Source organism: Penicillium robsamsonii (assembly GCF_028829455.1).
Source record: "Penicillium robsamsonii strain IBT 29466 chromosome Unknown utg000001l_segment0_segment0, whole genome shotgun sequence".
Classification (NCBI taxonomy): Eukaryota; Fungi; Ascomycota; class Eurotiomycetes; order Eurotiales; family Aspergillaceae; genus Penicillium; species Penicillium robsamsonii.
The window spans coordinates 4,187,272-4,199,757 of record NW_026643219.1 but is presented as its reverse complement, the minus strand read 5'-3'; the positions used below and the strand labels follow the sequence as shown (position 1 = coordinate 4,199,757).

The 12,486-nt window shown below is 47.5% G+C and overlaps 2 protein-coding genes across 2 annotated transcripts; one reads left to right on the top strand and one right to left on the bottom strand.

The window, feature by feature from the left end:
* Window positions 1-3,405: 3,405 nt before the first annotated feature.
* On the bottom strand, window positions 3,406-5,671 carry N7447_001650 (WD repeat NOL10/ENP2 family protein; the record flags this gene model as incomplete). Its single annotated transcript, XM_057225926.1, has 2 exons — window positions 3,406-5,393; window positions 5,455-5,671. The coding sequence occupies 2 exons, from the start codon at window positions 5,669-5,671 to the stop codon at window positions 3,406-3,408; spliced, it is 2,205 nt and encodes a 734-aa protein (XP_057089942.1).
* A 507-nt stretch (window positions 5,672-6,178) lies between these two features.
* Window positions 6,179-10,835, top strand: N7447_001649 (uncharacterized protein; the record flags this gene model as incomplete). The annotated part of the gene is made up of 4 exons (XM_057225925.1): window positions 6,179-6,220; window positions 6,272-6,557; window positions 6,619-10,140; window positions 10,198-10,835. 4 exons carry the CDS (start codon window positions 6,179-6,181, stop codon window positions 10,833-10,835), a joined length of 4,488 nt encoding a protein of 1,495 aa, XP_057089941.1.
* Window positions 10,836-12,486: the final 1,651 nt, after the last annotated feature.

Here is a 12,486-nt window from a genome sequence, read left to right as displayed (position 1 = left end):
TGTAATTCTTGTGTAGGATCTCACACAGCGCATTCAGGATTGGCAATTCCGGCCGAGACATATTGAAAAAGCACCTGGCATACCATTTGGCTTCGGAGTTCTCGCGTTAAAGACACCCATATCGGAGGCTTGCTCTCGGAAAGAATAATATATTACTCTCTTTCCCCGGCAACTTCTTGGCAAAGTACTCCATATGTATCAAAATATCGCAGGCCAAATTAAAGGTAAGATTACACTGAGGGGCCACGACTGGCCCAAATAGGTAGGTAAATTGGACATGGGTGCTATTACAGATGCCGTCATGATCACTGGTTTTCCAGTGATCTGCGTACAAGGACAAAGGGCGAATATTCAAGGCATGAAAAAATGCAAAATACCATTTCAGTTCAGCCAATGCTCCAAAACTATTATATCACGAGACAGTCCTCCTGTGCCTCCCGGGCCGTTGGAAGTAATGACCCTCAAATCCTTGCCAAGATGGCTGTATGTTTTCGGTATTTCAAAAAATACCGGGACATAGTCCCGAACCATTTGGATCAATAAGGCTGTCACCGTAGTCCTTTTCCAGCTAGAGGGAGCACAGTCTGTTGATCCAGCGCATTAGACAGGGTTGCCACGGTAGACTGTTTCTAGTTAAAGGTAAGTCCAAGTTCTGCCAAGATTTAATATAGTGGTTGGGCTGATAAGGACCTTCTATTCAGGGGTTCCCGTGTACGAATCATGCCCGTATACATACCTAGTTCAAGACGTCTCGGGTTTAAATTCCGAAACGCAAGGGATCAGGTTTGGAAATATTGCGAAACATACAAGATACTGCTGGCGTATCTTGTTTTATCGTCTCTATACAAGTATACATAGGTATACCTACAACGTAGGAGTCAACTAGTTATCTGTTAATTGGTTCTGATATGAGTTTTCTTCTGATTACGGGACATTATTGCCAATTAGCGCTTCAGACATAATATGCCAAAGATAACCTATGCCCAAGCCTTCATTTCTCGGTTACAGGTTTAGTAAAGCCAATAATTCACGATTATCACACGATCTTCTTCGCTAGTAAGCACGGAATACCTAATACACTGTCCAGCTCAGAGCACAACCGCCACCGCCGATCTCAATGAGTAGGACTAGTAGGTTGGAGTGGGTAGACTATTGAGCAACTGTACGGAGTTGTTCGATATCCCCGGCTGGGTTCCATTTTATTCTGGGGCCAGAAAACGCGGGTTCCAACGGCCGATCGGTCTGTTTGGTCTCAGGGAATATTTAATTAAAAGTGGACTGGAGATGGAATAAAGAAAAAGGACCAGATCTAACATGACAGCCCACGTGGGTACATACTGTGGGGACTTGCGTATTTTCTCGAAGGCGGAGACTTGATCGGACACGGAACCAATTACATTGCTACATATATGCAATCGCAATGGAATGTGAATGGACTTCCGCATTAGGAAAATGGTTCGATCCACATCGGATATCTAAAAGAGTTCTATATTTCTCTTTAGGAAACTTCTCTTAAAATTACGGGTTTCAAAAGCTCTGAGGTCAATGCAATACAGTATGGCGGACCTGATGTGTTTATAGCCCCATTTCCCCCTTCTATCGAAATCGGCTAAATGGATATGGCTTATTGATTCTCCGGGCTGTATTCCAAACTACTCTGAACATCTGAACACGTTATAATGCTGCGATGATACGGGATCATGCATCCAAAATCCACTGGTCTCGTACTTGTCCATGAAGAATCCACAATCTACCCCTCAGTGCAATGCCAACGCCTGCCCCTGCTTTAGCGTCTGTTGAGCATGGGGTCTTCTTTTATGGCTCTTGAGTAATTGTCATTGTCGTCGCCGTGGGTGTTACAACTGCTGAGGTGGTGGGTGAAACATCCTCACAATAGTCTTCTTCCTTCATAACGGAGGCGCCCTCAATGAACACTCTCGCCTGTCAAGGGCCACTGGTTCTCTTAATACTAAGCATGTAATAGGAATATATATTATGCCCTTCCCCTCCCTTAAACATCGGTTCTGTATAGCACTTGCTTTTTCTATCGTCTCCTACTTTCGTAGTTATTAACATGGACTTGGGAAAGTTTCAACGCTAATCCTAACTCGGCATTTTTGCATGCCAAGTATATGAAACTCGTACGTACGGAGTCGAGATTAACGCCTTCAATGAAGCTTAACATCATCGACACCCTGTACTGCATGCAAACTGGATCCAGTTGCATCACAGGATGGCATCCCAATTCAAACTACATTCAAACTACTCTAACGGACAGAATCAGATGCTCCCTCCAATTCTTTCCGATTCCATTACAACATTAGTATCCAGTGTACGGTGAAACTATATAGTTCTGGAAACGTCCTATAGCCTATCAAAATAACCCACGTCTGTCCAGACGAACATGCACAGGTACAGGCCGTAGGATATTGACCTAAAAACTACCATATTGACATTCTGGCGGACAATTTCTATCTATCCCTTTTTTCCCTTCTAGATAACTATAACTACATATTTAGACAGAAGGCCTGCCTTACAATTACCTTTCGCATTTATTACTGTTGGGGTACCAAGGAAGTTCCTTGTGGATTAAGTGCCCATTTCGTTTTTGGTCTCAATGCGACATAGAAATAACTAAAATAATACAACGTATTCTTACAGCAATCAAGAAGATCATGCTGTTCAAGTAGATGCTATTACAATATTGGCAGAAACTAGACCGCCTCCATTATCATACTGTGATTGCTTACCGACGTCATATATGGAATTTTTGGGCGAACTACAGGTTTATTTTATATAATTCATGATTCGGTGCAAATTTCTGTATTTTTTGATATGAAATATTTTGCCCCGTGGTATGAGTTTCTTGTATACATGGTGAGAGTCTGGGTTGAAAGTCATCTACTATGACTGACTAGGTAATAATGTTGGAAGAGCGTCTGTAGAGCAGAGTGAAAAAAAAAAAAAAATAGCTCAATGATATTCAAGGTTGTTGGCATCGCTTTTGAGACATTAAGATACAGAGTGGTCATTCGAAAAAAATATATGTGCACCAGAGCTTTGAATTCTCGGGCGTCACTCCAAAGCTGTCTATGATGGTGAGATAGTGTGCAAATAGGGTATTGAAAAAGTTGCCATAGGTTCAAAAAATGCGGCCCTGGGATCAACACAGCAGCACATCGCACAGCACCTAATTGCATATTGGAGCAATAAAGGTTGCCAATGAGATTGGCACTAGTGTTCGGCAGTGGACAGGTGTGCCCGTAAGAACGCTCGACCTAACGAGGAAGGTAAAACGTCCAAGAGCATGGTTCGTAAACCTTGGGCGAGAAAACTTCTTGACTGGACAAGTTTGTATGATGTCAAGAAAATGGCACAAGAAAAGGGCAATAATGGTAAGACATATTACATCTTGCGGAAAGTGTTGTTGGAAGCACTGCGGCGTTCCTTGGATCGGAATGATGTGTCGGTCTTGTCGTAATGCACTTCGGGGGCAGCGCGCTTCGGCTTCCCGGCTGGGTTGAAGCTCATTTCTTGCTCGCCGACTACACCAATCCGTCGTGCAGGCTTTTGCTTCGACTTCATGTTCTGCGCACGGGAGCCGAAGGAGCGGTCTCGGGTGGAGTGGGATTGATTTGAGGAAGATACCTGCATACGAGGTGGAGGCCGCTTCGTCCGCTTGTAGTCCGCAGAAGAAATCTTCTTGGAAGCTGCTGCCTTCGCGGGCTTTTCCGCTTCGCTGTCGGAGTCGGAGTCGGAGTCGGAACTCGAACCGGGCACATCGTCGATGGCCTCTTGCTCGACTGCCGTCAAGCCACGCTCCTTTCTCGATGCCGTTGGGGCAGCAGCCTGGGGAACCGTACTGGGGTTCAGCAACTGGAATTCGCGTGAAGTCTCGTCGACAGCGAAATCTTGGTCCTCGAACAGCTGGGCGAAACGGCCGCCGCCCAATACCTTCTTGTCCTCGCCTTCGGAAGGAGCGGTTGCAGCAGCATCGACCATTTCCTGGTCGCCCGAGCCTTCCAGTAGGCGTTTGGCATGCTTGCGCTCCCTCTTCTCCTCCGCGTTCAGCATCCTCTCGGCCAGTCTCCTGTTCACCTTGACAGCAACCTTCTTCTTGCCGCGGATACGGCTCTCCCGCTCCTTGTTCATAATTTCTGCCACCTTCTTCGCTCTGGGGTTCTCTGTATCGGGGAACAACCCGGTGATAGAGTTATAAACAAAGTTCGATACCTGGTAGCCCTTAGAGTAAGGTACCATCTTTCCTGACTGCATATAGGATGCCAAATCAATGGGTTCTCCGCCTGCCTTGATGAGCTTGGCGTCCCATTTCGCGACCTCTTCACTGGGCACAAGCGTGAAGCCGGGCCAAACAGAACTAGACTGAGCAGACTTGAATGCGCTGGGGTCATTTGGATCTTCGGCCATCTCTTCAACCAGGTTGTCCAAGAATGAGCACCATTTCGGCGCGGGGCCAAGCTGCGGAATGAAGAACGAATGTTGCTGGCGGCCTTCATTGGCAGTGAGGAGCATGCCGCTATCCTTGCACCAAGCAACAGAGTTGATATCCACAGCCGGTTCAACAGAGGTCCAAGGTTTTTGATCTTCGATATCCCAGAGCTTGATGATGCGCTTATCAGCCGAGAGCAATTTGGGTTCGATTGTTGCAGCTTGTGTTGCAGACGACTGCTCGAGGAATTGGAGAGTGTGAATAGGGAACCCGTATCCTTGGTCCTTGACCTGGAAGGGAACGGGCGAACGCAAGTCGTAGAGGTGAATGAGACCATTAGACGAGCCAGTTCCAAGGCTCATACCGGAGCGATTGAATTCTAGAGCTGTGATCTCCGATCGCTCATCGTGTATTCCAACTGGTGTGGGTGGACGCAGCACACCGGCGCGTCCCTTGGCCCTAGGGTCCCATAGCTCAACTGTCCCCAATGAAGTTCCAAAGGCCAACAAATTGTGACTCTGCTCCGCAATAGCACCGGTGTTGACTGACCCTGTGTTGATTCCACCTTGGAGAGTTCCGCCACCCGTGGATGTAAAATCGTCACCTCCAACATCAATCTCGAAACTGCGCATGTATCGGCCTAACTCTAAGTTCAATCGGTAGACCTCTCCCATGCCATCTGGATTAACACCAACTGCAGGAACAAGAACCTCGGTCGACTGGCGGTCATAGACAATGTCACGACCATATCGGGGAAGTCTGGTGGTGTAGTGACAGCCTGAGGGAGTGTGGAACTCGAGGGATCTATCAGACTGGAGGTGGAGGGACTTTGTGTAATCGGAAGACAGTAGGATGAACGTGGTGTTGAGCGAACTGGTATGACGCGCCCATGAAAGGGACAATTGCGGAAGGTAGTGGGTGTGGATTTGTGGCTTATAAGTTCCTGCGAGCAATAGTGTTAGGGTATGCGCTCTCAAGAAAAGATGGAGACCAGTAGTACGAACCTGTGCTCATAACCCATTCTCCGTCCTCACTGACTCGGACACATTGACTGGCTTCCTCAAACTCAAAGTCTTGCAGTAATTCAACACGATTCGCATACTCGGGGTCATTTTTCAAGCTGCGCTTGCGCCGTCTTGCAAGCCATTCGGGAAGCGGACGAGCACTGTCTGAACCCGATATGGTATATACCGGGACTTCGGAGGGATTGGACAGCTTCATGCTGATATGTTCTGGTGTGAAGAAGGCCAAGTCAGTTGTTTTAAGCTGATCTGCAACTTATTTGCAACCTATCGGTGTCGGCGAAAGCAAACCTGCAAAAGATAAAAAAAAAAAAACTACGATAAAAAGCCGCTGATAGCGATCACGTGATAACCGGGACTGGTGATTGGCCCAAGTTGTCCCTGGCGAACGTCCCTCGGAATTACGCATTTCAACTTTCTGTTGACTTCATGCGATGAGCCTGGTTGAATCATTGCTATTTCATTTGGTGCGCTAATTCTATTTGAGTGAGAGTGGTGCCAGACATCCTAGTCTTCGTTGACCGCTTCATCCCGCGCAACATGGTATCAACCAGCTAATGTATTCGCTGTTTGTTGATCTCTCTGCTATGCGCTTTCGCTCCTTGCCACAGACCATGCAACCTGCGATTGGAAATGATTTCCAGAGTCAGCTTCAAAATACCATCTATCTTTAAAAGCTTCCGGGGCTGTCCGCGACCGTTGAATTATGGACTTCCCTGGCGGCGCAAACACCAACATACATCTTATTGTGAGTGTTGTAATATTCAATGTACATTCGCGTGCTGACGCGTCATATCAGGATGGATTCTCCAATATTTACTGGAGAATATACACAGAAGAAGCTGGTATCGCAAATAATCCACAGGAGGGCCCCGCCAATGGCTACACTATTCTCAAGCACTTGAGTCGTCTCAAAGATTTAGAGGCTCGATTGAGAGTTTTGAATTGCCTCGCATCATGCCCAAGACGCCTAGGGCTTTGGGTGTTCTCCCCTACCCCCGAGTTTGAAAGCCTAAAACCTTTGTATGTGAGAGGAAGTGACGCAGAGTCGAATAAAATCCTCGTCGGCACGACAACTTTGAAAGGTATGTCCATGATTAGCTCATATAGTCAGTCTGGACTATTTTGTTAATCTTATTACTATAGTCTCTGCGTTGGGAAATGTCTCCTCACTGGACTTGGTGAAAGGTCTGTCATCTGACAACCAGAGTCAGCATGGGACGCAACCCGCTGGGCAGCCACGACCACATCAAAGCCAACCGTCATCTCGGCGTCAAGATGGCTACAGCAGTTCAGCGGCCATTTATGCCTCTTTCATATCTGCTGTCACTGGTTCAATCGGCCTCCAGTTGATTCGACGCCATGGTGCTCTACCCCTGGGATCACGCACCCTTTTCACTGCTGTCGAAAATTCGGGGTACGAAAGTCCCCATATCGACAACGACAGCATTCTCTCCACCTCTTGCTTGACTACACTCAACGTCCAGCTTACTATGAGTGGAACAATAACCGTTTCCGCCCAGACCATCTCCCAAACGGGCATCACACGGCTATGCAGTCCACGCGAGGACATTGCCGAAATAATTGGCGTGCAGTCTGGAATTGATCTTTGGCTATGCCCGAACGGGACTATCGCTAGGCTTGTCACGGCTAATGTTGACTCGCCAACCGTCCCCCCTCTTGGCTACCCCGCCCCTGGGAATCTGTCTGCAAAAAGAATACAGTGGAAATTAGACGTTGTGCAGTGGCTGCGGAATTTTGGCTTGCATGTTGACCCAATTGATGAAGAACCCTGGGTTGAAGTGGAGGTTTGGGAGCCATTTTTCGCAAGGCTTGCTGGGGAAGCATGGCGACAGAGTGATGATAGTCAATCTGCACTGCCGCTGAAACGCATGCTATGGCCAGCGAGATTTTGCTTCAGAAGGGCTAGCTCATCAAATTTCTCTTCCGGGCCTCAAACTTCCCTTCGTGACGAACCCCTAGATTTCGCGGAGCGATGGTCTACAATGGCGGGCTCTCTCAAGCTAGACCATATTACCCAAACTGCTCAAAATACTCCTACTACCCAAGACCCACGACCAAAAGACCAAGAAATGCCGTCACCACCCAAGGCCGAAGCCTTGGAAAGCATAGAGAGTTTATCCCGAATTGCGCAATATCCCGATTTGCAGAGCACAAATCTTGTTTACCCAACTCCCCCGGATGGAGCTGCAGCAGTCGGATTGAACAATCCAAACCCTTCTGATGCATTTACCGAGGACTCTGATTTTGAGCTACCCCATGAAAAGCAACGAAATTCAAGAAGAAATGCACCAGGATCTGATATATCACCCGTTCAGAATAGTGGCATTGGGATTGGCACTGGCCGATATGACGCAAGCGACGAAGAAGACCTCTTCGGGGAAATGAACGAAAGAGATTTCGGGTCGAAAGGTATCACCGATGCGGACTTCAGCTTTTTCGATGACCCTAATTTCGATGGCATGGACGGTGACTCTCGTGTGGAGGATGCAGATGGAGCCCTTGAAGCATCTCATCCTCAGAGCGAATCGGAGGCCGGGCCCATGGTTGATGAAGAACCCTCCCCCAATCAGCTACAGGAAATTTCCACTCATGTCGAAACACATGAGATACACGCATCCCCGATACAACACGAAGCCCTAGAGTTATCTGAGAGGCCCATGGCCCCCGAAGAACCAGCTCATTCGCCTATGGATCGCGCAGGTCAAACAATCAGCCCACCCTTGAGCCCAGTAGAAGTGAAAAGGATATTGTTCCCGGGACACGAGGGAGCGGATCATCAACAATCTACAGGTAATCAGGGACAAGGGCACTACCACCCAGTGGCCTTTGAAAATAAACTTAGTGATTGGGATCAGAAGTACGGAACAACTGGCAAATTCTGGTTCTCCGGTGGTGACTCGTTGGACACGTTAGATCAGTCATCTGCCATACCCACGATTGGCATTCCTCGCCGTGATCGAAGTAGTGCCAACGCACCTGGCTCTTCGAAAGAACGCAACAGGGCTAGTTTATCTCTAATCCAGTCAGAAAATGGTCTACGATCAGCATCGGTGAGCAGTGACAGCAGCGACGACAGTATCGAGATCATGTCTGAGTACGTTCCAACACCAGCAGCCATGCCTTTAATGTCTTCTTTAAAGCGGAAACGAGCTCCCTCGGAATCTGATATAATGTCGGTTGCATCCCAAGAGAAGTCAATGCCCGGCACAGAAGCAAGTCCTGCATACGCAGCTGAGAACTCTACCTTTCTTGGCAATTTCCTAGCCAATTTCTCTGATTGGACGTTAACCGGTTATTTCTCGGCCTTTCTACCTCAACAACTCCCTGTACTTCTTCGCCGTGAAGGTCAGGTTGAAATTGCTCAACTTCTAGTCGACCAAATCACGCAGTCCTCCCTCAAGCACCCGCTTGATGGGCAAATTGGTCTTTTTGATCTCGAGAGCCAGTCTCTACCACTGCAAATCCTGGACGACACAACCCTCTTGGGCGAGACCTCGAGATTGGACTTCAAAACATACACATCATTGCAGGATGAATTTGTTGTGAACCACCCGCAACAGCAACCGCCACAACATCCACCAGCGCCCAAAGACATTCCTAAAAGCTTCATTTCAAAGTTATCGGCGCCCCACATACGTGTGCGTCGAGGCAAAGAATACTTGGAGGCTCTTCCTCCGGCTGTATCGTTTTGGGAAACGTTTGGTCTTGAGCCTGCTCATGGACCAAAGAACATTTCTGCTTATTGCATTCACCCACAAGCTGCGTCAGAAGCAGCAGATGTGTTCCTAAGACGGTTTGGCCTTCTCTACCAAAGTTGCAACCTTGGAACCCACACCAGAGGAGACGATTCTGTGGCATTTGAAGACGGGCTGAAGCCATGGAAATCTGAAACATCTAGTTATGAATCTATGATGCAGGTATTGAAGAGAACATGCGAGCAGCTTGGTATGTCTTCTTCTCTGGCGGTTATGGATTATACTAACAAGTCTGAAGGCTCAGAGCTCTCGCAATCCCCAGCGAGTGCCGATAATCATGTTGTCTATATCATCAACCCATTTACGCATGCCGCGGCACTAGCAGACATTTGCTCCGCCTTCTGGCACCTTTTCCAGCAATTAATAGCCGGTTCCGAGCGAAGACAGACTCGGATTGCCAACGAGCTTGTTCTGCAGATAATTCCACTGGAATTCGTCATGTCGAGCGAGACGATGGTTATACCTCCCCAGACAGATTATTTGAATTTAGCCCTAGAAGTCTACAGTCGGTGTCGCCCAAATGATGGGGATATTAGCCCCCTGCTCTGCGCGCCACCAATGCTTCTGGCCGACGCTCTCCCTAGAGCCATTAGTTTCCGACTTACCCCTGAAAGATCCTCGCCGCTTCAAGATGGGCGAAGTCTTCACATTGCCTTTTCCAAAAGTCTTGATCAACGCTGGATATCGGTGGCTTGGTCTGATTTGCCAGGTTCTATACAAAGAACCATGTCTTACTGCCTGCGGCATCGTCGGTCGGGCGTTGCCAGACCGATTTCCGAGGTAAGGAATGAAATCTGGGCTACGACGAAACTCATTATGGATAAATTCCAAGCACGATGGAAAGTTCAGCTGGCGACCACCGAGCCTATGGAAACCGATGAGGTTGAAGGTACTGCTTCTAGTTTGTTCCTAATATCGAGGGCAGATTGCTGACACATTCACACAGCATGGGCTAGTCTAGCAGACCAGCACAATAAGTCAAAACCCGGGTCCTTGGAATTGACCATCTTGGCTGTCAACACGGTTCCCGACTTGATCCTTGAGCCACCAGTTCCACCCATATCGATGGCTATGCTGAATATACTGTCTTCGTCTACCCCTGTCTCGACTCCTAATCCAAGTGCCAGCGTTGCATCCCCCGAACAATCAGGCAATGCAGCCACTCCAACCAGCGCCGGTCCTGCCGCCTACAGTGCCCCCACACCGACGGACATGCCGCTTGAAACAGATTCGGAAGCCGTCCTCACTGATATCTGCGACGATTCCTGGCTAGCCATTCTATCACACCGACTCAACAGCTCTCCACACCTCACCGAATTCCGACCCGCCCTCTCCAGCGGGTATCTCCTCCGCCGCAAGGGGGCTACTGGTGGCGACGGCGTGTTTGCCATCTCCGTTAACCTTATCTATTCTCCACGTCCTCCCGCGTCTCACGATAACGTCCTGAAGGATACCTTAAGTATGTATCGGGACCTGGGCTGTCTTGCCCGAGCCAAGGGCATATGCAGTGTACAAAACAACACACTGCCTTGGCATGTCGTCACGGCTCTTCGCGCACAAGAGCTTTTGAGTTATGTTTTTTGAGCGAGGCATCTTGTTACTGGGGCGTTATGGTATTTTTCTCTTGGGGTCTCATGTATGTTAAGGCTTTTTCGGTGGTGGGATGTTTTATTACCTAGTTTGGGTAGATATGTATACCCCTGGAGGCAGTGCATTTGAATTCCCTTTGTTTATTGTGCATGGTTGTCAAAGTATTGAGCATGTTGGAGTTTTCTTCACAGTATCGATGGATAGATACATCCTTACATCTGTCCTTCGTGTCTTTGGACGGGAGCATTACGTAGGTATTCACTTGTTATACAGCTTTTGAAAGATGTAAGAGATAGATTGATATTGTTTTGAAACTTTGTCAACTTAAGGTATTTTCAAACTGTCAATAGAAATATGCATCATAGAGTTCAAAAGCAAATAATGTGCACCAAATGAAGTCCTCGTCAAAAAGTACATCCAAGAAAGAAAAGACCCCCAACTCCCCATCAAACACCACCAAGAATAAAAGCAAAACAGAAAAAAAAAAAGATACACCGAAAGCAAAGTATGTACTGATTGCTTCCAATCGCCAACAATTGTACAAAAAAGGCGTGTGTCAACGTGAAAGACTCGTGGCGCAACTCGTCATTGTGGCAGATAGTATCTAATGCCAGCAGAAAGGGTATCGTGTCGCAGAAAATGTCGTGGTCGTAGATGTTTGTGTGTGATCGTATATGTGTGCATGTTCCGAAAAAAGAAAACGGCAATCAATGCCTGTAAAGTGAGACCAAGAGAACCCAAGGCCAAGGCCAAAGTGCAGTGTTTGCTACTGCCTGGCCTTATTACCCATCTGCACTCTCTGAATCGGGCTCCTTTTTCTTAGAGAAGAATGAGACGTGGTTGTTTACCGCCCAAATAGCGAATCCAGCGATTGCAAGGAGGAGGAAAAGGACGATGATGATGATCGCGATGGTGATGTTGCGCTGAACCATATTGGGTGGGGACGATCAACAGATCGTGGTAGAGAGGTCAGGCAAATGGTTTGGTGGGTGTAAAGAGCTTTGATCGCTGGTTGTCAGGCCGATAGGAGGATAGGTAAAATCAAAACAAGGCGTGGAAATCAAGGTAGTAGGCCGTGTACAAGGTGGGTAGCAATGCGTTGGGTGGATTTGTATACAGAAGTATACAGCCTCGTCGGGCTGGCTCTTTTCGCAACACGCAAATCTCCTTTTTCGAGAAAAGTGAGATTAGATCGTAAGAATGTGAGGAAGGAGAGATAAAGAGAATTTGATCTGGAATGTGAATGGGTTTTAAACAGGACTTTTTTTTCTCCCAGCCATGTGCTTTTAGAGGGGCTGGGGATGTGCTGTACTAACCACATACTATGGCTAGGTACCACATGGACCACTTCATACTCCTTACAGAGTACATTTTATAGGCTAAAAATAATTGACTAAAGTGCTTCCAAGTTAATGGAATATCAAATGTTACAAGTGGAAAAGTCGTGTGTACATTCTGAGCCAGTCTGGGATTTCTTGCCAGTTCTTTTTATCCTTCACTAAAGGGAAAAATTAAAAAAATGCATACAAGGAGGTAATACCTAAGAAGGCATGCATGGATTTAAACCATCAAAAAGAGTTAACAAGGCATACAACTATTGTACTTAATATACCTCGGAAGTATGTATGGAAGTCCACGCAAGATG